General features: G+C 50.8%; 1 protein-coding gene across 3 annotated transcripts in view; it reads right to left on the bottom strand.

Annotated features, from left to right (window-relative positions):
- The window catches only part of LOC142578609 (sushi, von Willebrand factor type A, EGF and pentraxin domain-containing protein 1-like), a 370,493-nt gene that overhangs the window by 191,709 nt on the left and 151,582 nt on the right, over positions 1-27,202 (bottom strand). For 2 of the 3 annotated variants that reach the window (XM_075688012.1, XM_075688010.1), the window contains exons 12-14: positions 24,317-24,526; positions 4,610-4,965; positions 3,281-3,476 (exon numbers count right to left, since the gene is read on the bottom strand). In XM_075688012.1, coding sequence (XP_075544127.1) covers positions 3,281-3,476; positions 4,610-4,965; positions 24,317-24,526 — 762 coding nt within the window. The remainder of the gene's footprint in view (positions 1-3,280; positions 3,477-4,609; positions 4,966-24,316; positions 24,527-27,202) is intronic. The other variant, XM_075688011.1, reaches the window with a different exon arrangement.

The following is a 27,202-nucleotide window of genomic DNA, read 5'->3' on the forward strand; positions in this document are numbered from 1 at the left end:
GCTGGACCGCCCAGAGTTGGGGAGCGAGTTCTTCGCTCCGGATTGCTTTTCCAAACTTGCGCTTGTCCGGTTTGGAGTTTATGAGAGCTTGCGAGCACGGCCAGAGTAAATGATATACGTTAAGGGATGTATTGCAATTGGTGCAATAAGACTTGTCGTAGAGCTCAGGCATGTAATGGTGTAATCTGTTTTGCGTGGGGTATGTGTCTGTTTGTAGCATTCTGAGTGTAACCGCTTGAGCTCGAGTGAGCGTGCGGTGTGGCGTGCTATACTGTCTGCGTTGTAGGTAGTAGTGTTTAGTGCTTTCATTGTATGTAGTGGGCGCGTCCTTATTCTCCGAGTGGTTGGGTGAAGCCGCGCGGTCTGTAAGCGCGCGCGCAGCCTCGTGTGCCGCCTCGTTAAGGTTGGGGACGTCGCCGATCTTTGGTCCTAAGTGTGCCGGGAACCAGTATATGAAGTGGTTCGTAATCTCTTTCTTTGAAACAATTCTGAGAACCTGTGCGCAGACCGTGTCCTTTTGGAAAGCTCTGATAGCGGCTATGGAGTCGCTCCATGCCGAGAATGACGTCTCGTGAACACTGTTGGAGGATAACGAAGGTGGCAGGGTAAGTCCGGTCATGAACGGTTATTCTTGCCGTGCAGATTTCAGTCGGCGTAATGAGGTGTCCTCCAGCGGTCCGAATTTGGGGGCCCTCCCATGCAGTCTTAACCTTTTTCAACTGGGCGGTGATGTGTCCACTCATTACGGAGTAATCGGCCCCTGTGTCAACTAAGGCAGTGACTGCGTGGCCGTCGAGAAGTACGTCGAGGTCGGTGGTTCTTTGGCGTTGCAGTTGGGACTTGGCGTCGGATCACGGTTGCGTCGTGTTGAACTGAAGCTGGAACGTCGCGTCGTCAAGCCGTCTTTCGTCGGTGTAGTCTTGGCTTCCTGACTTCGTCGGCGGCGGAGGATCTTCGTCAGTTCGACGAACAGCAACCGCACCTCCATCGGTTGCTGCTTTTAGTTTTCTGGATATGGGCTCGCTGACCGGCCCCGGGTTGGGCCAGTGTATGGTCGGCGCTGCGGCGAGAGGTAACGGCCTGGTGATGGCGAACGCGACGGTCGTCGAGAGCTCCACTGAGTAGCGGCGAGGTAGTCGGCGATATCGCGAGGGCGTTCACCTTGCTGCGGGTGCGGAGCGTTGACGGCGAAACCTCGCAGTCCCATCTCCCGGTATGGGCATCGGCGATACACATGGCCGGCTTTTCCGCAGTGATAGCAGAGCGGGCGGTGGTCGGGGGCTCGCCAAATGTCCGTCTTCCTCACGTAGGTGCGCTGGGCGACGGGTGGGCGTGCTGGCGGCGGCGGACGACGGAATTGCGTCGTTGCAGGGCCCTGGCGTGGTCGCGGAGGGGGACCTTGACGGCGTGCGACGGCGGCGTATGTCATCGCTTCTGGCTGGGGCTGCGGTAATTGTGGTTGCAGCTCGGGAACTCCAAGCGATCGGTGCACCTCTTCTTTCACGATGTCGGCGATCGAAGCCACTTGGGGCTGCGACGAAGGCAGGACCATGCGCAGTTCTTCGGTCTCCTGAAGGTCGCCGGAATCCAGTCCTTGGATGGCGTACTGCGGCGTGAGCCCCTGGCGGTTATATTGCCGGGTGCCTGTTTTATTGGGCGAACCTGTGCCCACAAAACAGGCTACACTTATAGCACAGGGATAGCGGCGAACACGGTCGGCGATCGTCGAAAATCTGATCAGCGGGTGAAGTGCGTCGGCTTTTATACAGCAGTCATCGAATGTTCCAGACTAATCGTTGGGACCCGCATGCCTTCCACAAAGTTCTACAACATTCGAGTCACGCGATGAAATCAGATAACACAAGGTTCGGCGACAACAGACAGCGGATAGAAGTATCGATAACTTTCCAGAAACTTCGCATACATGCAGACGCGTCCCGCACTGTGCGATAACATTTGTTAGGCGGCGAAACGTGGTCGCCCGTTAAATATAAGTACACGTGTCAATATCCAATTTTCGGCACAGAATGAGATTTGCGAATGTTAGCGCTGGCACCATGACTCCTTTTCAGATCGCATATACCACTTCACATTTATTGCGGCCCCAAGGTGCCCCACGTTCCATTATTGTGGCATTCCACTTTCCTCTTATTTTCAGGTTACCTTGGTGGGTGCTTGAGTAAGTCTTTTCTTCGTTTATGTATACGCCGAGTTACTTATATTGCTTGACATGGGTACGACTTGCTGTTAAATCGACACCACGTAGTTACTCCTCTCTTCATTAAAGATCATAATTCCCGATTTCTCTGCGCTAAATATAAGGCCTAGATTTGTCGTTGCGTTGTCACATATATTGGCCAGTGTCTAAACCACACGTATGGGCCACTGTCTATTACTGAAGCGGCACTCGCAGCGCCTAGTGCCCCAGTGCTTGCACGCTCAAATCCAAGCACTGGAACACTGAATATGGCAGATCAGTTCTGCAATGCCGCAAGGAGGAGAAAGTATTATCGAAGTTGTCGTGAAAGTTGCTTCGAGTTTTCTTTTAATTCGCCTTCGCGCTGAGATCTGCTAGCCTCCTGGTTATCTCAGACGGTACAACGACCACAACGGAAAGGCGCTGGTTCCGGGCCGGAGTCCCCGACCAGGGCGAATTTTTCATCAAATGTGAAGCTTTCCTTCTTTTTCTTTGTAGTTTCGTGGTACATTCAGGTGGAAGGCAATCGCCACTTTCATGACATTTGCTACAGCTTGCGTTGCGGGATTCCGCAGAGCCGATTTGCCCTGTATTCACTGTGTATAGCGCACCTGTGAGCTGATGCTCATAATTTCGTCCTGATACCCTTTCTATAGTTTCTTTCCCTCCTTTTTTTCCTTTCACTCCTTTTTTTCTTTCCCTTCTTTTACTTTACCTTCTTTGCAGTGTGCCTCGAATAAGTAATCATAGGAGACGCAGGTATAAAGCTCTATACACAAAACGAGGAGAACACACAAGCCATCTTGCTGTGTTCAAGAGAATCGTGATAGCGGGTACCTCATTTTGAATTCGATTACTAGCGCTAGGTGGCGTCTCTGTTCTCTGTTGGGCAAAGAGCACCATGTCATCATGATAACTATGTGTTACTCAGCTCCCTGCCTTTTATATGTAAAGCTACAAGTTCTTGTGGAAGCTGTGTCTTGTATCTTCCTATGTCAATTGTTCCAATTAACTCATCGAATAAATTCGTAAGACTGTCACTCATGCCAACATAATAACTTTAAAGTCGTCGGGCCAGCTTACCGCACAAAAGTCCATTGGAGACTTGGCCTCTTTCGCAGACAGATATTATTGAGTGCGCTGCTTCGACGAGCAAGGCATCCGGCAGCAGTTCGGACACAGTACTATTCACAGCTTCCGTCGATGCTTCTTCAAGAATCGCTGTAAGCGCCGCTTCTTGAGCTGTGCTAGGGTGAAAAAGGCTGGCGTTCTTGCAATGCTAAGTAATGAAAAAAAAAGAAGCAGTGCAGTCAGTAATTTAGAACTATCAATGCCGCAGAAACAGCAGCCGATGGCCAAATACAGTCGCCATTTTATTCATGTAGGAATGCAGCTGTGATGAAACCTGACTATCCAAACGGTATCCATACAAAAAATAAACACGACAGGTAACAACGCGCTTCGCATTCCGCAACCACTGATCCAACCAATGAAGAGCTTCAGTTTGGAAGCGCAAAACCATAATATGGGCGGGACGGGCACAACCTTATAGCACTCGTGTCGTCTCCCTCCAGTCATGGGAATATCGACGCCGAACAAAGCGCATCAGTGTGGGTTCCAAACTTATCAAGTCGACTTTCGATCCTATCATATATGTGAGCAGTTTTCTTCAGTGCATGCTCTCTTATTGCGCTTTTACTTCCCTGCCACTAGCTCCCACTGCTGACCACTGTTCCGGTGTCAGCAGGTTGCACTCAAAACAGTTACTGCTGCCACTCGTAAATTTCTTAATTCACTTTATTTTAATTTATTTATATAACGATTAATTCAAATAAGCAACCAATTACTGCACTTACCATGCCCGTGTGCTCATGACTGAGACACTAGCCGCCATATGAAAGTAGTAATGGCATAATATTTTTGACTTTCCCTTTTTTTAATTTATATAAAGACTCCAGGAGTGTACTGGCAAGACACAGTGTACCCTAAATAACTTTCTACAATAGCTTTTCTGCGAACCAGTTTCTGTTCTCATTTTTCGGGAGGTGCATGTGCCGTGGTATCGTGACACATAAAATGGTCACATGGGCGCTTGGGAAGCCTTGGCACTGGCTCCCGCGCTGGTCGTATTATGCCGCTACACGTGCCCATGCGATGTGGCTCACCGCCCGTGGAAGCACAAGCTTGGTGCAAACAGTCGCTCAAAGCGATCGATCGATCGAGGCTCTTGTACGGCAGCGACCATCACAATGTCACAATGTGCCTACTACTACTACTACTCGACTACTACTCGTTCCCGACAGTCCCGGACAAACCGAGCCGGTGCTTTGAACCTGTGAGGGTTGCGTATGCAGAGCCTCGGGTAGTCCTGTACAGTCTGAGACGTCAAATAGAAGAGGCCCAGCGACTCACCTCGCAAGCTTCCACCAAGTGTGTTGCGTTAAAGTCGCCACCAAAAGGAATCCTGAAGGAGATCCTGAGGTCGAACTCGTCGTCCGACTGGCTCCTGGTGATGCGGACGCCGGTGTCCCTCCGCTGCACCCTGGGAACATTGTCCAGCGGCGTCTTGGCGTCGCACGCGATGTGCACGTTGTCGAGCGTGCAGCCCTGGCTGGCTTCGCACATGCCAGGGAACCGCTTCAGCTTCTTGGACAACCGTTCGAAGAACCTTTTTTTCAGCTCAGCCTTGCGCTTTTCGCTTATTTGGCAGGAGTTTGTAGCAAATTTGAAATCGACGGTAAAGTCGGTCTTCTTGCTCCTTGAAGAAACTGCATCAAAGAAACGGGAAGAGCATTTGCTAAATAACAATTATATATATATATATATATATATATATATATATATATATATATATATATATATATATATATATATATATTGTAATACCGAGACCGATCGAGTTGTCCCGCGCTGTTTATTCCACAAAAGGCAACGCCCCCAGCTCACGCGCGAAGAAGTCGAAGAACTAAGAAGATGATGATGGCTATGTACAAATGAAAACGACGAAGTACGTTAATAGTGCTTACACTAACTTCCCCCCGTCATGGAAGCGGCCAGCCTGGCCGCAGATTAGAGATTATCTAAACGGGGAGTGAAGGGCTTCATCCGCGAGACGTGAACAATTTCGGCATTCCGGCGGCGCCGGTCAGTGACGGAGTGTACTGGGCGGACGAGATAGTTCACTGCAGATGTTTGCTGCACAACGCTGTATGGGCCAATGTAGCGTGGAAGGAACTTCTCACAGAGGCCTGGGGTGCGGACTGGAGTCAAAAGCAGGACTTGGTCTCCAGGGTGAAAACGTAGGTCACGGCGTTTGTTGTCGCAGTAACGCTTGCGCTCAGCTTGGATAGCTTCTGTGCTTTGCCGGGCGATTTGACGGCAATGTGCAACTCGGGCAGCAAAATCTTCTGGAAGCGACGCGTTGGGCGAAGAAGGTGTGAAAAATAGTTCTCTGTCGAATATGGTGGAAGGAGATCGTCCATACACAAGGAAGAAAGGGCTGTAGCCGGTAGTCCGTTGAATAGCAGTATTATATGCGAATGTCACAAAAGGAAGAATTTTATCCCAGTCAGTGTGGTCAGGACGGATGTACATGGAAATCATGTCAGACAGCGTACGGTGGAAGCGCTCAGTAAGGCCATTGGTTTGCGGGTGATAAGTAGAAGTAGATTTGTGGACGGTATTAGTGGCTCGAAGAACTTCCTCGAGAACTTGTGAAATGAACGCCTTGCCACGGTCACTGAGAAGAACGCGAGGAGCCCCATGGCGCAAGACGATGGCGCGCAAGAAAAAGTCGGCGACCTCAGAAGCGGTGCCGGATCGCAGAGGGGCAGTCTCGGCATATCTTGTTAAATGGTCGACCGAAGTGACAATCCAACGGTGACCGGAGGGTGTCAACGGCAAGGGACCATATAAATCAATGCCAACAAATTCAAAAGGTGCCTCCGGGCAAGGGAGAGGTTGTAGTAAACCGGCAGGAGGGGATGTCGAGTGTTTGCGGTGCTGACATGACGCACAAGAGGCAATGTATTTGGCCACCGTTGAGGATAGGCCAGGCCAGAAGCAGCGGGTCTTTATGCGGTCGTAAGTCTTGTGGAAGCCTAAGTGGCCAGCCGATACATCGTCGTGAAGTGCCTCTAATACCCGCAAACGAAGGCAGCGAGGTAGAACTGGGACCCACCGGTGACCTGTTGGGTGGTAAACGTAGCGGTGTAGCACGCCACCTTGAAGGCGGAATTGTCGAAGTTGGCGTCGCAAGCGGCTGTTGGGTGGTTCGGCGAACCCACTAAGGCGATCCATGAGAGCTCGACAGTAGGAGTCGGCCCGCTGAAGCGAGACGAAATCAGAGCGTGATGAAAGCGTTACTTGGTCCAGGGGCGTTATCGAGAGTTGGTGAGAGGCAGGCGTAGCATCGGAACGACGTGGTTGGGAAGGCGACTGCGCGTTACCTGGAGAGAGTGAGAGTGGGCAGCGAGACAATGCGTCTGCATCATGATGGTGTTTTCCAGACTTGTATGTTATAGTGAAGTCATATTCCTGCAAGCGGAGTATCCAGCGTCCTAAGCGTCCTGACATGTTTTTCATTGATGACAGCCAACACAGAGCATGATGGTCGGTGACGATGGTGAAGTGGCGGCCGTAAAGGTATGGGCGAAATTTCTGAATCGACCAAACGATAGCCAGGCACTCTTGCTCTGTTATGGTGTAGTTCCGCTCAGCTGGAGAAAGTGTTCGGCTGGCATATGCTATGACTTGCTCTTTAGATGCTGTATTACGTTGCAGAAGTACTGCGCCAATACCTTGTGCGCTTGCGTCAGTATGGAGTATGGTGGGGGCACGATTATCGAAGTGGCGAAGCACTGGTCCGGAAGTAAGATGCCGCTTAAGAGCTTGAAAAGCCGACTCGCAGTCGCTAGTCCACGTGAAAGAGGCACCGGTAACCAGTAGCTTGTGTAGGGGTGCTGCTATTGCTGCGAAGTTGCGTATAAACCTACGGAAATATGACGCCAAGCCGAGGAAACTACGTAGATCTTTCTGTTGCTGGGGGCGAGGAAACTGAAGAACGTCACTAATCTTTTCGGGGTCAGGCTGGATGCCATCTTTTGAGACGACGTGACCCAATACTTTTATTGTTTTGCTTGCAAATTTACATTTTTTTGTATTGATCTGGAGACCAGCATTCGCAAGGCACTTGAGAACTTCGTCTAATCGATGAAGATGTTGGCTGAAGTCAGACGAAAAGATGACAATATCGTCCAGATAACAGAAGCATGTCTTCAATTTTAGACCACGAAGTACGTTGTCTATCATGCGCTCAAATGTGGCAGGAGCATTACAAAGGCCAAAAGGCATCACGTTAAATTCATAAAGGCCATCCGGTGTAGCGAATGCGCTCTTTTCTTTGTCAGTCTCGTTCATCGGAATTTGCCAGTACCCTGATCGAAGATCAAGGCTGGAGAAATACTCCGCCCCTTGTAGCGTGTCCAAAGCGGCGTCAATTCGAGGTATTGGATATACGTCCTTGCGTGTGATCTTATTGAGCGCTCGATAATCCACGCAAAAGCGAACTGAGCCATCTTTTTTCTTTACCAGGACCACGGGAGACGCCCATGGGCTAGATGAAGGTCGTATTATCTTCCGCGCAAGCATGTCAGCGACCTGTTGTTCAATGACCTTTCGTTCCGACGGTGATACACGATAGGGGCGTCGTCGTATTATAGCGGAACCATCGGTTTCGATGCGGTGTGTAGCCGCAGGAGTTTGGCTCAACACAGGGGAACAGCTATCGAAACAGGCTTTGTGTTTTGCCAAGACCACCATTAAGGCTTCGGATTGCGCGGCTGTTAGGTCAGAACTAAGAACGGCTGGAGGAGGGAAAGAATCATCCAAACCTGAGGTTGGTGCTGGCGATGAAGAAGGGCAAAGCGTGACTAGAGAGATAGGTTGAGTGTCGGCGAGGGTTGCCACAGTCATCCCTTTGGGCAGCATCACAGGATCTGGGGTCGTGTTGCAAGCAGACAGAAGGGCGCGGCCGCGTGAAAACCGGACGAGACAGGTGGCAATGAGAATTCCGCGAGAAGTACAGCGGGAAGAAGGGGCGACTAGGGCGTCTCCGTCGGCGATCTGACTGGATGTCACGGCTACAACGTCTTCGTGACCAGGACGCAGGACGTAGTCTGCAGCGATGGCCAAGTTCGCGCATGAAAGTGAAGAGTCCGCAACAGGAGCAAGCTCTGTATCCGTTATGTGGACAACTTCCTCTCTACATGAAATGACGGCTGAAGCATAATGTAGGAAGTCCCAACCAAGTATAAGTTCATGGATGCACGTTGGAAGGATGATAAACTCGATGTGGTGGCGTATGCCGTCGATGAGAACACGAGCAGTACACTGTCCGTCAGGGTGAATGAATGCATTATTAGCACCACGCAAAATAGGTCCAAGATAAGGCGTTTTTACTTTACGGAGCCGGGAACACAGATCACTCCGAAGAACAGAAACGGCGGCACCGGTATCGATGAGAGCTGACGCGGGAACACCTTCGACAGTCACAGAAAGCATGTTGGCCGGGCGAACAGGAGGAATTTTTGAAGACCGATAAGAAGCAGTTTACCCTCCAAAAACTGCAACAGTTAGTTTGCAGAGTGCTGGTCGACAAAATGGGAAGTGGGACGAAGCGGTGATGTTGAGCGCCGGGAAGGGGATGGAGAACGACGTCTGGCCGAACGGGAACTATGAGGCAGATTGGGAGCAGCTGGTGGAGACGGAGAACGCTGTTGAGGGAACGAGTGCGGTCCGGGATAGTAGTCGTCTGATCGGCGACTGCGGTCTCTTTCGTGCTCAGCATAGCCTCGCCTTTCATCCTGCTGGCGCCGGCGGCAGAAGCGAGATATATGGCCGCGTATGCCACAGTAAAAACAAACCGGACGAGGTGGACGCCACTGAGGGTACGATGGCGCAGCAAGTGCTCTGGTTCCCATCGAAGCTAAATGGTCATAGGAAACGCCAGTAGGCACGGAAGTCACGGTAGGGGTGGGTATCGAAACAACATCCGCGTAGGTAGGTGTGGAGCGCGCTACCGGAGCAAGATGCGTCGTGGGTGTAGTCATCGCTGTCAACTCCTGCTTTACGACCTCGCGCAAGTCGAAGGTGGGGGTTGTTGCGCAGGCAGCAGGGGGACGCTTTAGGTCTTGTAGTTGAAGCTCCTCGCGGATGATGGTGCGGATAAGAGCACGTAAATCTGGAGAATGAGGAACCTGAGGATCGCTGCTCTCATGTGGAAGAGGAATAGACTGCAGCTCGTCGAGGCGTTGACACGTTGAAGTGGTGTCTTGGACAGAAGCCGGATTTTGAACGATTAAGGCGTTGAACGCGACAGGCCCAATGCCTTTTAAGATGTGGCGAACGTGTTCGGCTTCCGTCATGCTAGGATTCGCACGGCGGCACAGAGCCAAGACATCCTCTATGTATGAGGTGTAAGACTCTTCGGGAAGTTGGCGGCGCGTTCCCAGCTTCTGTTTGGCGACTTCTGCACGGCCAGACGAGGAAGCGAAGATTTGCCGCAGCTTCGAGGTAAACGTGGACCAATCCGCGATGTCGGATTCGTGGTTGAAATACCACGTCTTTGCAACACCGGTCAAGTAGAAGGCGACGTGCCTCAATTTCTGGGTGTCGTTCCACTTGTTGCAAGAACTCACGCGGTCGTAGTGGTCGATCCAATCGTCTACGTCATCACCGCGGTGTCCCGCAAAGACAGGGGGATCGCGCTGAGGGCTTGTCACAGTCCAAGAGGGCGCCGCAGGTGGGGTCGTCTGTGTGGTAGGGTTTGAGGCGCCGGAAGGGCCGGGGTTGGAAGTGTCCATTGTTGTAGGGGTAGCTGGGTGCAGGCGGCAACCGGAACGGAGCTCCAGGGAGGACGGGAACGCGAGAGGACGTCGGGATCTTGACGCACCTCCACCACTTTATAATACCGAGACCGATCGAGTTGTCCAGCGCTGTTTATTCCACAAAAGGCAACGCCCCCAGCTCACGCGCGAAGAAGTCGAAGAACTAAGAAGATGATGATGGCCATGTACAAATGAAAACGACGAAGTACGTTAATAGTGCTTACAATATATATATATATATATATATATATATATATATATATATATATATATAAATTAAGGGTGTGCCGCGATTTGGTAGTTAAACAGGCAGTTGTAGGAAGAGGACACACATACGAAATGGACGATTCATTAATTCCTACGTTTCGACCGGGGTCAGGCCTCAACCGACAAGAGCCATATATATGTAGGGTGTACATAGCTTAACCACACACACACACACACACACACACATACACACACACACACACACACATATATATATATATATATATATATATATATATATATATATATATATATATATATATATATATATATAGGGAGCCACAGTTTTAAAATATGCCGATGCACTCTAAGACGACGCGATCAAGTGCATGTTGCTGACCAGCGTATGAGTAAGTCACGCTATTTTTTGTATTCGGCTTAATTGCATAATTAGTAAAGATTAATAAACCGACTTCTGAAGCAACGAAGTGAGGCAAAAAATTCGAATCAGAAAGTTGTACGGCGCTTTGCAAAACGCCCGATTAGGCAGTTGTAACTTTCATCTATTAGGCATTAGTGTTCTTCCGCTTACTGCATATGCACGCGAAATAATAAAAAAATACCACGTGACATGCCAGATAGCGCGTCTCGATTGGAGCAATCGCAAACGTTTCTTGCACAAACGAACATAGCATCTAGCCGCGTGTGCTACCGCTTAAAAGGCGACAGGGCAGTGACGCAAGCGTTAGCCGTGCGATTTATGCCACCGATGTGCTTCCCTCGCGACGGTTCATGATAGCGATAAGCAGGCGCTACGTATGTATATATTGTCACGTGTCTTCAAAGAGTACTCGCGACGTTTAATCCTGACAACTGGCTCCCGAAACACACGGCGGTGGGACCTGGCTACCGAGCGGGCGAGGGTAGCACGCGCATCTTCCGTCTTGTTCTTCTTGCCTATTCGTTTGGACTGTGCCCACTACTGCAGGTGGGCAGTAGTGGGCACAGGTGAAGATGGTGAAGAAGTGGCGTAAGAAAAAGAGGGGGCAAAGAAACATGGTAAAGGCAGATGCTCGCGCAAAGAACACAGTCACAGCGGCAGGAAAGCCACAAGTACAGCAGTGGCGAAGCATGACATGCAGAGTCTCAAGAACCGGAGGGGTAATTATTACCGAATTAGCTGCAAATATGAGCACAAAATAAAAAATGAATAAATGAATAAAAAATATAATAATGACGAACGCGCAAGATATGGCTTCATGCGTACGACGTGAACGATGTCCGGGCTAGGTTGTTGTCTTCGCTATGTTTGAGCCGCACTGTCGGGAACGACTTCGTTGTTCAGGTTGCTAATGCGGTGCAGCACTTTCTATGGGCCAAAATACCGGCAGGTATTCTTTTCACTAAGGCCGCGGCGGCGAACGGGAGTCCACTCCCAAACTTGGGCGCCGGGGTTGTAGCATACTTGTCTGTGGCGGACGTTATAACGCCGTTCACCTGCATGCTGACCGAGGTGCAGCCGCGCAAGCTGACGAGCTTCCTCAGCGCGCTGAGCAAATACTTCGGCGTCAGTAGCTAGGCGCTCGTCGTCCTGACTCAACAGCATAGCGTCCAGCATCGTCTGAACTTCGCGGCCGTAAAGGAGACGAAACGGTATAAAGCGCGTTGTGTATGGTACGGCGGTACGTATTGTACGCGAAGGTCACGTAAGGCAAAATATGATCCCATGTTTTGTGCTGGAGGTCAATATACATAGAGATCATGTCCGTGATGATCTTGTTTAGTCGCTCCGTAAGTCCGTTGGGCTGCGGATGGTAAGCAGTCGTCTTTCGATGCCTGGTGTTGCGTGCATGAGCTGTGCTGTGAACGCCGTCCCTCTGTCTGTGATTACAGTGGACGGAGCGCCATGGCACAATACAATGTGGCACGTGAAGAACTGCGCGACCTCAGATGCCGTGGCTCGTGGGAGTACCTCTGTCTCGGCATGGCGGGTTAAATATTCAGTCGTGACAATCACCCACTTCTTGCCGTCGGTCGAGAGAGGAAAAGGCCCAAGAATGTCGAAGCCGACTTGGTCGAATGGCTTATGAGGTCGTTCGATAGGTTGCAATAACGCGGCAGGCTTCATGGGCGAGCGAGCGAGCGAGCGAAGCAACTTTGTTAGGAATGCCTGCAGAACGATTAGCCTTCCCCTGTAAGGGAGGCGTCACCGTGACCCGACCATGACGTATTCCCGGCGTGTGGCGCCTCTACTCCGGCCGTGGCCACACTACTCCCTTTGGTCGACCGCTCCTGCCCCTCTTTTGGGGTGGCAGCCTCCCACCGGTTTCGCTCGGTCGTTGCCCTTCGAGGGCCGCCGAGATCTGCTGGACGGCCTAGGCTTGGACCTCGTTATCGTAGCACCTCGTTGCGGCCTTGAGCCACCGCGGCATCGTTGCCATCGTTGCAACTTCGTGCGGATTCTTGGCCCAGTCCCAAAGGATGTGAGCTGCAGTGCCTCTTTCCTTTCAGCACGCACAACAAAGGTCACTCACATAAGCACTCGGACAGACGTCCCTCATCAGCACCGGGGTGAATGACTACCCCATCTGAAGTTATCGGTATAACACCGCTTCCTTAAGGGTCAAGCCCGGATGAGGTGGCGGCATAGTCCTCCTCTCTAGTCTGTACCACTTCACAATTTCGTTGTAGGAGATCATTCTGTCCTTGGTTTCCTACCACCACGACGGCTCGACCCCAGAACAGCGGCACGGTTGGTTAGTCCTCACGCCGCTGCGTTCACCGTTTCGACGTCGTTTGCGTTGCCGCGATCCGACACATCACTGCCCATGTGCGCCGGAAACCAGTTTATCACGACACACGAATTTTCACTCGCGAGATCGACCGCACGCATATCGTATGACCACCGCTCGTCTTGATCTTTACCGTCTCTTGCTCTCTGTCAGGATTGGCGGCTCAATCCCTTCGCTCGTAACCCGTTGTCAAGATTGGAGTCCGTCATGAATTAGAAGGTAGCTGGCCCATGCCGTTGTCCAACTTATCCACGCTGAGGAAGTTGATGAAGGGAAGGACTGCTTCTCATCGAGAACGAGGAATAAGGGTTTACTTACAGTATATACATGCAGTTCATCAGTCTAGCATGACTTCGAGAGTAAGTACGTCAGTCTAACACGACTGCTTGAGAGAGTGTCTCCGTCTAACATGACTGCTTAAGAAAGTGTCTCAGTCTAACATGACTGCTTAAGAAAGTGTCTCAGTCTAACATGACTGCTTAAGAAAGTGTACTGAGCAGCCGCACAACAGCGGTTTATAAACACTCGGTCCTCCCCTTGATTCCAAGGGGACAGAAACGTTCGTCCAGTCATTGCAAACACGCCGCCTGTCCCCACAAACACACACACACACACACACACACACACACACACACACACACACACACACACACACACACACACACACACACACACACACACACACACACACACACACACACACACACACACACACACACACACACACACACACAAACAAACACACACACACACACACACACACACACACACACACACACACACACACACACACACACACACACACACACACACACACACACACACGCGCACACACACACACACACGCACACACACACACACGCACACGCACACAGGTTCACAGTCCGAAACCGACATCACACGAATTTCGTAGAACTCGGAGCTGACCCTCGCAGCGCGCCCGGGTAGCCATTGTCCTGCGCCTTGGTCGGCGCGTGGAAAGGGGTCCCCGACGACGTTCCCGCGGCAACTCCCCCGCTCGCGGCCGACCCGGTTGGCGGTGTCGTGTTGCGGCACAAAGCCTGCTTTGTCGAACTCATTCAGTCACAACGGCGACGAGGCGAGAGCGTAATGGTGGCGTTCCTTGAAAGTTGACGCCGCCGTCGTTGCAACTGGCTGGCAACACTTGCACCTCAGCTGGGCCGTTCTTAACAGCGCCTCCATGGCCCGGAAAGTCTCGACTGTCCAGCGCTGATAACCGCTGGCCTGGAAGAGAACGGCTGGTGGCCAGGGGGTGATGTCTTGGCTCGTAATAACCACTTGTGTAATGATGTCACCGCCACAAAAGATCCAACAAGGACAGGCAACTGCAAAATGAACCCCACAACACGGCTCTGGGCCGAGATGACGTACATTGACTCTCACTTTAGACCCGCTAGGCTTCAAAGAAAACATAAGTGCCGAAACAAAAAATGCTGCATTTCGCTATGCCAATTTCTTTGAAGCAATTCCGTGCTGCCAAATTCAGGAATCATGAAGGGAATCCTGCTAAATGAGAGGGGATATTCTTTAACAAAATTAACACTAGTAACCCTAAAATTTAGGCGAGACCCTCAAAAGCATAATTCAAATTAGGCTGCTCAAACCATCCGCATTGCTATGCAACTTTCCTTTCTTATATCTAACGGAGAAGTTGTACTCTTGGAGAGTGAGGCTCCATCGGAGAAAGCGGCCATTTTTGTGTGACATTTGATTGAGCCACGTCCGAGGACAGTGGTCGGTCTCGAAGATGAACTTCGCTCCGTACAAGTAACACGACAACTTCTAGGCGGCCCAAACTAAACAAGCCCATTCCTTCTCTGAAGCGCTGTGGGCTTCCTCTCTTACATTTAGTTTACGGCTGGCATAGAGGATACGATGCTCCTCGTTATCGTCGCCGACCTGACTAAGTACCACGCCTATACCTCTGTCGCTTGCGTCGCATTGAACTGTGAATTCCTTTGTGTAGTCTGGCGCGCGAAGCACAGGACGAGAAACCAATAGAGTTTTCAAACGTTGGAAAGCGTTTTCTTTGTCCTTATGCCAGTGTATGCTACTCGGTGCTCCCTTTCGGAGGGCGTCCGTTAATGGACTTGCCATTTGCGAGTAATTCGGAATGTACCGTTGATAGTACCCCTAAGTCCAAAAATGAACGAAGGTCTGTTTTCGTGTGCGGCTGAGCAAATTCTCCAATCGTAGCTATTTTCAGCTCGGCCGGCCGTCTCGTGCCCTGGCCGACAACATGGCCCAGATAAGTAAGCTGCGAGCAGCCTAACCTACACTTTTCCGCTTTAATCGTTAAGCTGGCTTCCCTCAACCGTGAGAACACGTGTTTGAGGTGCGATACGTGTTGTTCCCAGCTGCCCGAAAGAATTGCTACATCATCCAGATATGACAAGGCGAACTCCTGCAAGTCCTTTAGGACAATATCCATTAACTTAGAGAAGCTAAACGGCGCGCTCTTCAGCCCGAAGCTGAGTGCGAGAGGTCGAAAAGTGCCTACAGGTGAGATGAATGCGGCATAGCGGCTGGCACTTTCTGAAAGGGGAACTTGCCAGTACCCCCGCACGAGATCTATATAGTTGAAATGTGTTTAGCAGCGCTAACTCTTTCAATTCGTTCCTCAATGTTGGGTATCGGCTGCAGCTGATCCCTAGTGATGGCATTTAACTTCCTGTTGTCAAAGCACGGACGAGAGTCCTTGTTAGGGGTTTCTACTAGTATTAGTAGTGACGTGTAGTCACTCTCAGCGGGCTCAATACCTCCCAACTCTAGCACGCGCTGTATCTCTGCCTCCATAATTTGTCTCTGTCTTGGAGACACCCTGTAAGGCTTTGATCTTACGGGTTCGGTTGTTGTCAGCTCCATTTCACGCGTTATTAGTTCGGTTCTACCCGGCCGATAGCTGAATTTCTCGAGATATTCCCCTAACACCTATTTTAGCTCATCTAGTTGCTCGGGTCTTAGAGCGTGCGAGCTTACCGAATGTTTTACTACTTCTTCTATGCCGATTGCAGAGTTGGAGGTCGCCCTATACTCCTTAAACTTGGTACTAGTGCCATCCTGCTCTTTGATGGTATAGTTAACGACTACGCTCCGCTCTATATACGGCTTCATCAAATTGCAGTGATATATCCTCACCTCCTTCCTGCGATCGGGCATTTTCAGAGCACAGTTAGTATCTGAAAGTTTGTGCAACACTTTAACGGGCCCGTCCCAGTGAACTTCAAGCTTGTTCTTTCTGGAAGGTTTGAGGATCCTTGCCTGGTCTCCGGCGTTAAACGTACGAAGCCTCGCATTCTTGTCGTAATAGAATTTGGCGTTCTTTTGAGCTACTCCCATGTTATTTCCGACTAGTTCTTGGGTTGCGCTTAGCCGTTCCAGCAGATTTAGCACGTATTCTACTACTCTTGGACTCTCTCCTCTTTCCTCCCACATCTCTCTTAACATTCTCAGTGGAGAACGGAGTGTCCTCCCATACACTAGTTCTGCTTGCGAGAACCCTGTCGCTTCATGTGGAACCGTTCGCAAAGCAAACAAAGTTGCCGGTAGACAGTTCTCCCAGCCCTGCTTGTGCTCGTAACAGAGCGCACGCAAAACTCGCTTAAGCACCGAATGCCACCTCTCTACACTGTTTGACTGAGGGTGATAGACAGAACTGTGTATTAACTTTACCCCGCACTTTTGCAAGAATGTGGAAGTCAGTGCGTTGGTGAATACTGACCCTTGATCCGCCAGAATTTCGGCTGGAAACCCAACTCGTGCAAACACTGTCAAAAGCACGTCTACTACTTCGGTGGAGCTGAGCTCTTTCAGAGAGATTGCTTCAGAAAACTTTGTAGCCGGACACAGCATGGTAAGCAAGTACCTGTAACCTGAGTTTGTTTTTGCTAGAGGCCCTACCGTATCTATTACAAGTCGTATGAAAGTCTCTGTTTTTAAGGGCACTACCTTTAGTGGAGTTTTCCATGTCTCTCCTGGTTTACCAGAGCGCTGGCAGGCGTCGCAGGATCATATAAAGTTTTCTACGTCTTTAAAACAGCCAGGCCAGTAGTATTCCATAAGCAATCTTTGCTTTTATTTGTTTATGCCTAGGTGGCCTGACCACCCATTTCCATGACAGAGACTCAAAAGGTCCTCCCTATACTTAGTAGGTACGACTAACTGATTTAAATCCGACCCTTTCGATCTCTGTAGTGCCGATACAACAATCCTCCTCTCTCATGTATCGTCACGTTGCGCCTAGCAATGCCTTCTTTAGCTGTGTAATGTAATTTAGCTAAGCTCTCATCATTCTTCTGCTCGGCTGCCAGTGACTCTCTATCCACACGTAAGAGCTGATCAAAGTTCTTTGAGGCCGGTGATAATAACGACCCTGTCTCGCTTGCGTTTGCGTCAGCTTCCTCTTCCTGCAGGCTTGAACTTTGACTCTCTAGTGATACGCTCTCATTGAGCTGGTCAGCTGGCAGGCTCTCCTCGACTGATTTTTCATCCGTCGAGCCTAGCTCGGATTCGGGTATTGAAGTTATCCCCCTTTCTGCTTCCGCTGGAGCAGCTTGTGCATTTTCAGCCGAAAGCAACGCGATTTTACGAGCTTGGCCTCGCGTCAATGCCTGTACTATGCCCTCTCCCAGTTTAAGTCCTTTGTCACGCAGTAACTAATTCGAACGATTCAAAAAGATGTAAGTGTACTGCAGTGACAAAAATTTGGAAACTGCAGCCTCAGTCTCTAGCTCCCTAAATGGTCCACTGATTTTGACTTTGGCCATGGGCAGACACACGCTGTGTTCTTCTACAGCCTGTTTGATCCATGCTACTTCTCCAGTAAAGTCATCTACCGTCACGTAAGACGGATGGACAATGTCTATCGTGGCGGCACTGTCTCTTAGCACTCGGCATGGTTTGCCATTAACTTGCAGGTCGTGAAGATATGGGCTCAAAAGTTCCATATTCTCGTCTTTTCTCTCTACGTAGAAAAAACTACTCTGGGCTTCCCGCAGTTCACAGCTATATGTCCCAGTTTGTGGCATTGGTAACAGCGGACTGGTCTAAAAGATTCGAATTTTCTTTTCTGCGCTTTTTGTACAGTTTCGCCGTTAGATTCCTCCTCGCTCTTTTCTGCGGGCTTTTCCTCCACGTCTACAGGCTCCGGTCGTCGAGTCGAGTCCTTTTTGAATGGAAATGGTTTCCGCGGTCCATTTCGACCGTCCCAATTTCCGTCCTCGGCTTTCAACTTTCTACGCGTTGCGTATTCTTCGGCTAATTCAGCCGCCCTTTCCACAGTGTTTACTATTCCTCTGTCTTGCACCCACAGCTTCACAGATTGTGGGATGCTTCTGTAAAACTGCTCTAGATACATGCATTCAATGATCATGTCTCTGCTGTCGCACGCTTCCGCGCTTTTCAGCCACTCGACTAGGTTGGCCTTTAAGATATATGCAAACTCCGGATGCCCCTCTCTATCTTTCTTGCCTGTGCTCCTAAACCTTTGCCGAAAAGCTTCGGCTGAAAGGCGGTATTTCTTCAGGAGACTAGCCTTAACTTTTGCATAATCATATGCATTCTGGGCACTCAGTCTAGCGATTACTTCTGCCGCCTCACAGGCAACATAGACAGCAACCGCTTTGGCCATGTACTCGGACCGAAGCTCATCTTCTCGCAAGTCCTTTCAAAATTGCATAGGAACAAGCCTATGTTGGACCCGACCTCAAATTGCTTTAATAGCCTGTCCATGCGTTATGATTTTGCCTCGCTTGATGGTCCAAGAGCTCCTTCACTTCCTTGAGACAACTCCAAACGTTTGCTTTTAACTTCAAGTTGCATTTTTCTGAACTCACGTTCCGCTCTCTCTCTCTGTCCGTTCTTCTCGTTTTTTCAGAAGTTCCAACCCCATTTCAATTTCTTCCTCAATGGCCTGTTCGGAAATTAGCTGCAATAATTCCGATTTTAGCATTTCCTTGCGTACATCTAGGCCCAGTTCCTCACCAACAATCAACAATTCATCTCTCAGCAGTCTCCTTAACTCCATGATTGCTGCTTTACTGCCTCGTTCCTGCTCGCTAAATCTAGCTAGGAAAACACAACCTAGCTAACGCTCAACAATCTAGCTTCCCTACTGTTCTAAACCACAAAATGAAGCCTAGAGAGTCTAAGCAAGAGCCAAGCACTCAACGCAGACACAGCACCACGTCGCAAAGTCCATCTCACCGCTGTCAGCCAGTTGTCAGGATTGGGGGCTCAATCCCTTCGCCCGTAACCCGTTGTCAAGATTCGAATCTGGCATGAATTAGAAGGTAGGTGGCCCATGCCGTCGTCCAAATTATCCGCGCTGAGGACGTTGATGAAGGGAAGGACTGCTTCTCATCGAGAACGAGGAATAAGGGTTCATTTACAGTATTTACATGCAGTTCATCAGTCTAGCATGACTTCGAGAGAAAGTACGTTAGTCTAACATGACTGCTTGAGAGAGTGTCTCAGTCTAACATGACTGCTTAAGAAAGTGCCTCAGTCTAACATGACTGCTTAAGAAAGTGTATTGAGCAGCTGCACAACAGCGGTTCATAAACACTCGGTCCTCCCCTTGATTCCAAGGGGGCGGAAACGTTCGTCCAGTCATTGCAAACACGCCGCCTCTCCCCGGGACGGCTTACACACACACACACACACACACACACACACACACACACACACACACACACACACACACACACACACACACACACACACACACACACACACACACACACACACACACACACACACACACACACACACACACACACACGCACACACACACACACACACACACACACGCACACACACACACAAGTTCACGGTCCGAAACCGACATCACACGAATTTCGTGGAACTCGGAGCTGACCCTCGCATCGCGGCCGGGTAGCCATTGTCCTGTGTCTTGGTCGGCGCGTGGGAAGGGGTGCCTGACGACGTTCCCGCGGCAACTCCCGCGCTCGCGGCCCACCCGGTTGGCGGTGTCGTGTTGCGGCACAAAGCCTGCTTCGTCGAACTCATTCAGTCACAACGGCGACGAGGCTAGAGCGTAACGGTGGCGTTCCTTGAAAGTTGACGCCGCCGTCGTCGCAACTGGCTGGCAACACTTGCACCTCAGCTGGGCCTTTCTTAACATCTCTCGCAGGTTTCTTGCCTTTCCTCTTCGTAGCTGCTCCTTTCGGTGGAATCACCAACAGCTCATACTTGCTTGCAGAGCATACTAACCCAGGCCCGTCCAGATGCTCCTCGATAGCGTTAATCGCTTCCTCCTGGGAACCAGGCCGTTATATCGTCGGCAAAGATGGTGTGTCGGACCCCCGCGACTCGCGAGAGCCGCTCGGCCACCCTTATCATTACAAGGTTGAAATTAGCGGCCAGATGAGCGAGCTGGCATTCACAGCAGCCTTTAACATACTGCTTGACGATCGCCGAAAGCGTGGACCAGTAATACATCTCGCGCATCCGGCAAGCGTTCGTGAGGAGCCTAAGTGGCTAGGTGTCAGCTCGTCATGGCAAGCGAAAAGAATGTCACCCCGCAAGTCTTTTGGAACCACGAGGAGGTAGGCGCGGTCATTCGAACGGGCAGTTTTCTTGTAAAGCACGTTGTCGTGTTGACAGATAGACGTCAATACGCGACATAGATGGCGAGTAATGTTTGTTGGCCTGCCCTCTAAGTGGTCCATGATAGGTCGAACTTCAGCGTCGCCACGCTGCCGTCTTATCAAGTCCGATGCAGTAATGCCGCCCAGTAAGCCGTCATTGTCCTCTGAATCTCGACTGAGAGATTTGGCGGGTGCACACGACTATGCGTCATCGTCTTCGTGCTTGCGGCCAGACTTCTAAACGATAGTGACGTCAAATTCCTGTAGCCGCTATCTCCATCTTCGCAATCATCCTAAAGGATAGCGTATGTTTGCCAACCAACACAGGGCATGGTGGTCTGTCACCACTTTGAAAGGACGGTCGTAAACATAAGGGTGAAACTTCGTGACCGCCAACACAACCGCGAGACACTATTTTTCTGTGGGAGAATAGTTCGCCTCAGCATGGGACAACGAGCGGCTAGCATAAGCTATTACTTTTTCAATACCGTCTTGACGTTGGACGAGTACTGCGCCAAAGCCGATGCTACTGGCGTCAGTATGCCTAGATGTCAGTGTCGTCGTCAAAATGCGCCAGGGCAGGTGCTGACTGCATGCATTGACGTAGTTCAGCGAAGGCCGTTTCTTGCTCACTCGGCCAGGCAAATGGCGTGTCATTCTTTATAAGGCGAGTCAGGTCAGGTCAGGTCAGGCGAGTCCGTTAACTCACAGAAGTTTTCATAGAAACGACAATAATACGCACACAAGCCTAGGAAATGCCGCACGGCCTTCTTGTCGGCCGGAGGAGGAATTGCTGCTACCACGGAAAGCCTGTCGGGATCGGGTCGAACTCATCTGGCGTTTACCACTTGTCCCAGAAACTTGTGCTCTCCATAACGGAAATGGCACTTTTCTGGTTTAAGCGTGAGATCAGCCGAACGGATCGCTTCTAGCACATTCGGCAAGCGATGAAGATGTTGCTCAAATGTTTCAGAAAAGGCTACTACGTCATCAAGATACACGAGAGAAGTCTGCCACTTCAGTGCAGCGAGGACAGTATCCATCATACGCTGGAAAGTAGCTGGGGCTGAACATAAGACGAAAGGGAGCACTCGAAATCCATAGTGGGCGTTGGGAGTCAGAATGGCAGTTTTTTCGCGGTCTCGTTCCTCTACCTGAATCTGCTCGCTTTTCAAATCGAGTGATGAAAAATACTGGGCGTGCCGCACTCTGTCTAACGAGTCCTAGATACTTGGCAGTGGTCTGTAAACGTCCTTTTTAGCTCGTTGTTGAGCTTCCGGCATTCGGCGCAGAAGCGTGTCGTTGGGTCTTTCTTTTTGACAAGACCGACCGGAGACGACCATGAGATGTTGGAAAGTTCAATAACGCAGTCTTCAAGCGTCTCTTTTACTTGCGTACGAATCGCTTCTCGTTCTTTCGCTGACACGTGGTAGGGCTGCTGGCGTATCGGACGTACGTCGTCGCATGTGATGATCCTGTGCTTTGTGATTGAAGTCTGGCGTACCTTAGATGTACTTGCGAGGCATCCCCCGAATTCAAGCAAGAGCTCGCGCAGTGCTGCCTGGTTGTCTTTTGATAGCTCTGAATTAATGTCGATGTTGCCCAATGACTTGTCAGGCATCGCCACGGCTTGAGAGGCAAAAGCTTCAGCCATATTTTCTGTTTCGTCGTTGTAGACAGCCGAGAAGCAGGAAACGTAAGAGTGCTTTATTTCGAGAAGCATGTGTGTTAATACACAGGCAGGCCAGGCTTGCGCATGCGTATCAGAATATCCTTGATGACGTAGCCACTGGTCACAGTCGGCAAACGCAATCGAAGTACCGCGGAAAAGGTGGCGATGCTTATTGCTGAAGTTGGTGACAAGCAACTGAGAATGGCCATGACTAAGTTGTAGCACACTCGTAACCGCACAAACACCTTGCGTTAGTAGATCGGATAAGTTGCTTTCTGCAACCACTTCGCCTTCGCGCATTCCACCACACATAACCTTGACTAGGACACTGGCTCGTGGAGGAAGCGTAACGCTTTCGGCAGAAACATGAAGGGCGTCGTCACGTCGGTTGTCTTCGTATCCGTCGATTGCTCGGTCGGCTGAGAAGGTGACTACACCTTCCCGTAGGTCAATAACAGCGCCGTATTCTTGCAGAAAGTCAACCCGAGAATGGCGTAACGGGAGCATTCGCACAGGGCACGGCAGCTCGCCGCAAATGTCGATCCTCGAATCCGAACTTTAGTCGCGCATGTTCGCAGCGGAGTAACAACGTGACCACCAGCCGTCTGAATCTGCGAGCCATGCCAAGGGGTAACTGCTTTCTTCAGAAGCGTCGCCATCTTGCCGCTCAAGATAGAAAAGTCCGCACCGGTATCCACTAAACCGCTAACTGCGTAACCATCGATCACCACCGGTGTGTCGAGCGAAAACCGGTCATTCTGTTCAGCTGCAGATGACATCGAATCGGTGCGCGTCTTTGTTCGCGCCGATCAGAGGTCTTCAGCGCGTCCACTCCCAGCGGCCTCACCCGCAAAGGTCGCTGTAGTTGGTTTTCCCCGCGGCGACTTGGCGATCTTGCGCTCGAATATCGCTGGGGCGGTGGTGAAAATTGCCTTGGCGATGGGGAGCGTGACTTTCACTCTGTAGGCGGTGGCGTGCGCTGTTGAGCCAGATAATCTTCAATATCCCGTGGTAGTTGGCTAAGTCTGGGTGGCGGCGACTAGGCGGAAAAGCCCCGCAACCCGAGACGTCGGTATGGGCACTGGCGGTACAAATGATCGGCCTCATCACAGTGGAAGCGCACAGGACGGCGGTCCGGTGTGCACCAAACTTCCGACTTCCGAGAGGTCATGCGTCGATCGTCGGCTTAATGAACTGGCTGCTCCGGCTGAAGCACAGTAGGAGGGCCGGCAGGGGGAAACGCTGGAGGAGTGCGTCGTTCTGCGATGTATTGTACCGGTTGGGCTGGTGCAAGGCAACTGGATGAGCGGCGTGAGCAAACAACGAGGGTGACGAAGCAGGGGGTCTGAGGGCTTGCGTGTAGGTCGTAGTATTTCGCTGAGGAAAATACCCTTTTCGCCTTTTTGCAACACACATGCCGGTCTGACTCTACCATGCAGGTTCCTAAAGCATCACCCGCAGTAATCTCTTGAATATTCTTTTAATCACTGATTACTTTGCTAGAACGTATGCTATTGGAAGTAACGTAATACATTATTGAAACGAGGCCTTCTACAAGTTGTTTTCCCTTCTTTGTTTCAAGGGCGCTACGTCACAAAATAGCCCAAAAGGCTTCCTCTATAATCAAAAAATTTGTTTTTCCTGTTATTCAGGCACACAAAGCAATACAATACGGCGCTTAAACAATGCAGAATTGAGCATAAAGAACAGCAAACCAAAAGATAATTCTTAGGCGCCGCTGGTAATTCGTCCTTTCCATTCCTCTCGAAGTAATCCTGCAGGGAGAGTGCGCCTTCGAAGCAACCATCGAGCAACTGCAACTACACAACTTCTTACAGCAGGCTCGTTTGTTGCCCGTACGTTAAGTCGTGCGCAAAGATTACGAAAACTTAAGCAGCTCTGTATCCGCCGATTGGGAGGGAAGCTCGTACCAGCACAATCTGGCCACGGGAATCTGTGATTTCTCGAGAAAGTGCTCCAGTGTCCTCCCTGCTTTGTCTGCTTGCATCGATAGAGGGCGTCTGGCTTGAAGACGAACTCGTAGCCTTGATCGCAGTAAACACTGCAGAATTGACGCTCAGTCTCAGAGTCGCACGTCACGAAACCGTGTTTCGGCGGTGCAACATAAGGGCACTTGTAAGCTGCAAACGTAAGAGAAATACAGTAATGAATAAGAGCTGCCCCTTGAAAAATACGCTGGAGAGTTTCCACATAATGCATTCGATATATGACGCTAAATCATGTGAGTTAGAGGGAGATATTGTATCCCACCCTGCCGTACAACATACGGCTGAGAAAGAAAGCTTCGCAGTTGACGTCGTCCTGGTCCGGGGGATAGAACCCGAGACCGGTGCCTTTCCGGGGCGGTTGCTCTTACCATATGAGCTAACCAGGACAACACGAAGCACATGAACACTAAATATGGCATATCATTTCTGCGCTTGCACACTTGTTAGAAGCGAGAAAAGAAGGAAAGAGAGCGATGTGGTATTTAATCGAGGTGTCACCACAGAGAGTACACAGGCACTGAGAGCATCTGGAAAATGAGCTACCATTGACAAAATACAAATTAGCCCACTTTTAGTATTTGTAGTTACGGAGGGATAAATTAAAGATAACCTACCTACCAACACAGATAGCCGATGACCCGACGACGACTTAATAGTACATACCACAATTTTACTCTGAACATCGCAAGTATGCAATGAAAATTTGTTCGATCGGTTTGATTTTAGATTAGTACTGTATACTTTGTGAGGCAGGAATAAAAGACACTGCTCTCTCACTCCATGAAGAAGGATGACCAGCGAAGCTGTGTATGTGTGCCCTTTAATGGCGAGCTGCACGTCCGCCGCGGGTCGACCATGTATTGCATAATCTTCGGGTACGGCCCACGTATGTGATTAACGCCGCCGTCACCTCCGCCGCAGGTTGGCCTGGCATTGCACTACCTTCGGTATCGGCCCACGTATAAGAGGTGCTTAACGCCTGCTTCACCTACGCCACGGGTCGGCCCAGCATTGCACTATCTTCGGTATCGGCCCACGTGTGGGATGTGCTTAACGCCTGCTTTACCTACGCCACGGGTCGGCCCAGCATTGCACTATCTTCGGTATCGGCCCACGTGTGGGAGGTGCTTAACGCCTGCTTCACCTCCGCCACGGGTCGGCCGAGCATTGCCCTATCTTCGATATCGGCCCACGTACGGGAGGTGCTCAACGCCTGCTTCACCTCCGCCACGGGTCGGCCCAGCATTGCACTATCTTCGGGATCGGCCCACGTATGGGAAGTGCTTAACGCCTGCTTCACCTCTGCCACGGGTTGGCCCAGAATTGCACTAGCTTCGGTATCGGCCCACGTATGGGAAGTGCTTAACGCCTCCTTCACCTCCGGCGCGGGTGGGCCCGGCATTGCACAATATTCGGGATCGGGCCACGTATGGGGAGTTTGTGTCTACACACGGACGCGATTCTGGGAGAACAAGGCCTTAACATATTCGCTGTAGAAACTATGGGGGGCACCTAAGTGATTCTTATGATGTGCAAATGCGAGAGCATTGTCGCTGAGTTATGTCGCCGAGTTTAGTGTTGCAGCGAAATGTTGCTGTGTTTAGTGCAGCAAAGCTAAGTTTCCGAGTGCAGTGTTGCTGCTTATGATGTCGCAGCAACGCAAGACGACAAACCGGCCATATTCCGATCTCTCAGCTGTTTTATTTTGCGGAGTTCTCATTAGTGTTTCGCGCACATTGCGTTGAGTGTTCTTTGCCGATGACACGACTATTAAGCACGACGGCACCACTTTGCCGAGCGATGACAGCACTTTTCAGAGCGGTACTGTGGTGTTGAGGCTACATTTCTTCATCGGGTTCGTAGGCGAACTCCAACTCCTAATTGGGGGAATATCGCAGTCGTCGTCCGACGGGTACCTGAAGCGCGTTGCATATTATTCGTCGTCGTCGACGACCATGGGCTTCGCCGTCGGCGTGACAGCGTCTGCGGGCGCCTGGCAATGCGAAAGGTAGAGCGAGCGGCTGCCGCTCGCCATGCTCGCTCCGCAGCCGCACGCTCTGCTATCTAGTAAATCGCGCGCCAGGCAAAGCCCAACAAATTGCACAGGCTCGAACATATTAAAGCCAGGTTTTCTTTGCCTCTCCCTTCGAGTTTCCCATTGCTGCTGCTGTTGTGCGCTGCTGCGGCTGCTGCTGTCCGGCACGCCAGCCACGTCAGGACGTAGTTGAGACGCACGCCACTAATGCCGGCCGCGTCGGGGCGTGGTCGAGGCGTGGCCATGTCACAAAATCATAAAAGGCATGCGCTGTCAGGCCTTTCTTTCATGACATCTGTTTATTAGCTGTCATTCTCAAAATTCCGAGGAATGACTTTGTAAAGAATATAAGACAAGGTGTGCGCCACGTGGGGGGCCTGCGCGGTTGTGGTTGAAAAAATGATTGCTCGCCAAGCGAAGCCCGCGGCGTCTACACCGGATTTTCTGCGACACTGCACAGTGCAGCCAGCTTCAGGGGCAGAGCTCAACCGGACAAACACGGAGCCAATATTGCAATTACCAGGTACATTCTACTTAGCTGCTGGTGTAAATTTTCAGCAGCGGCGTAATCGTGTTTCTGATGAAAATTTGCGCCAGTAGCAAAGTAAAATACTTGGTTGCTGCAATATCCGCTGTTTGCCTTGTCGAGCTCTGCGCCACCAGGTGGCTGCCTCGTGCCGGCCGTTCACGTTTGTCCATCCGCTCATCCGGTGAAAAGCCCAGTGCGCTTGCGTTCACCGGAATACCAGACATGCTAAAACTCTTTAACAACT

The sequence above is a fragment of the Dermacentor variabilis genome, chromosome 4, assembly GCF_050947875.1.
Source record: "Dermacentor variabilis isolate Ectoservices chromosome 4, ASM5094787v1, whole genome shotgun sequence".
NCBI classification, from domain to species: Eukaryota; Metazoa; Arthropoda; class Arachnida; order Ixodida; family Ixodidae; genus Dermacentor; species Dermacentor variabilis.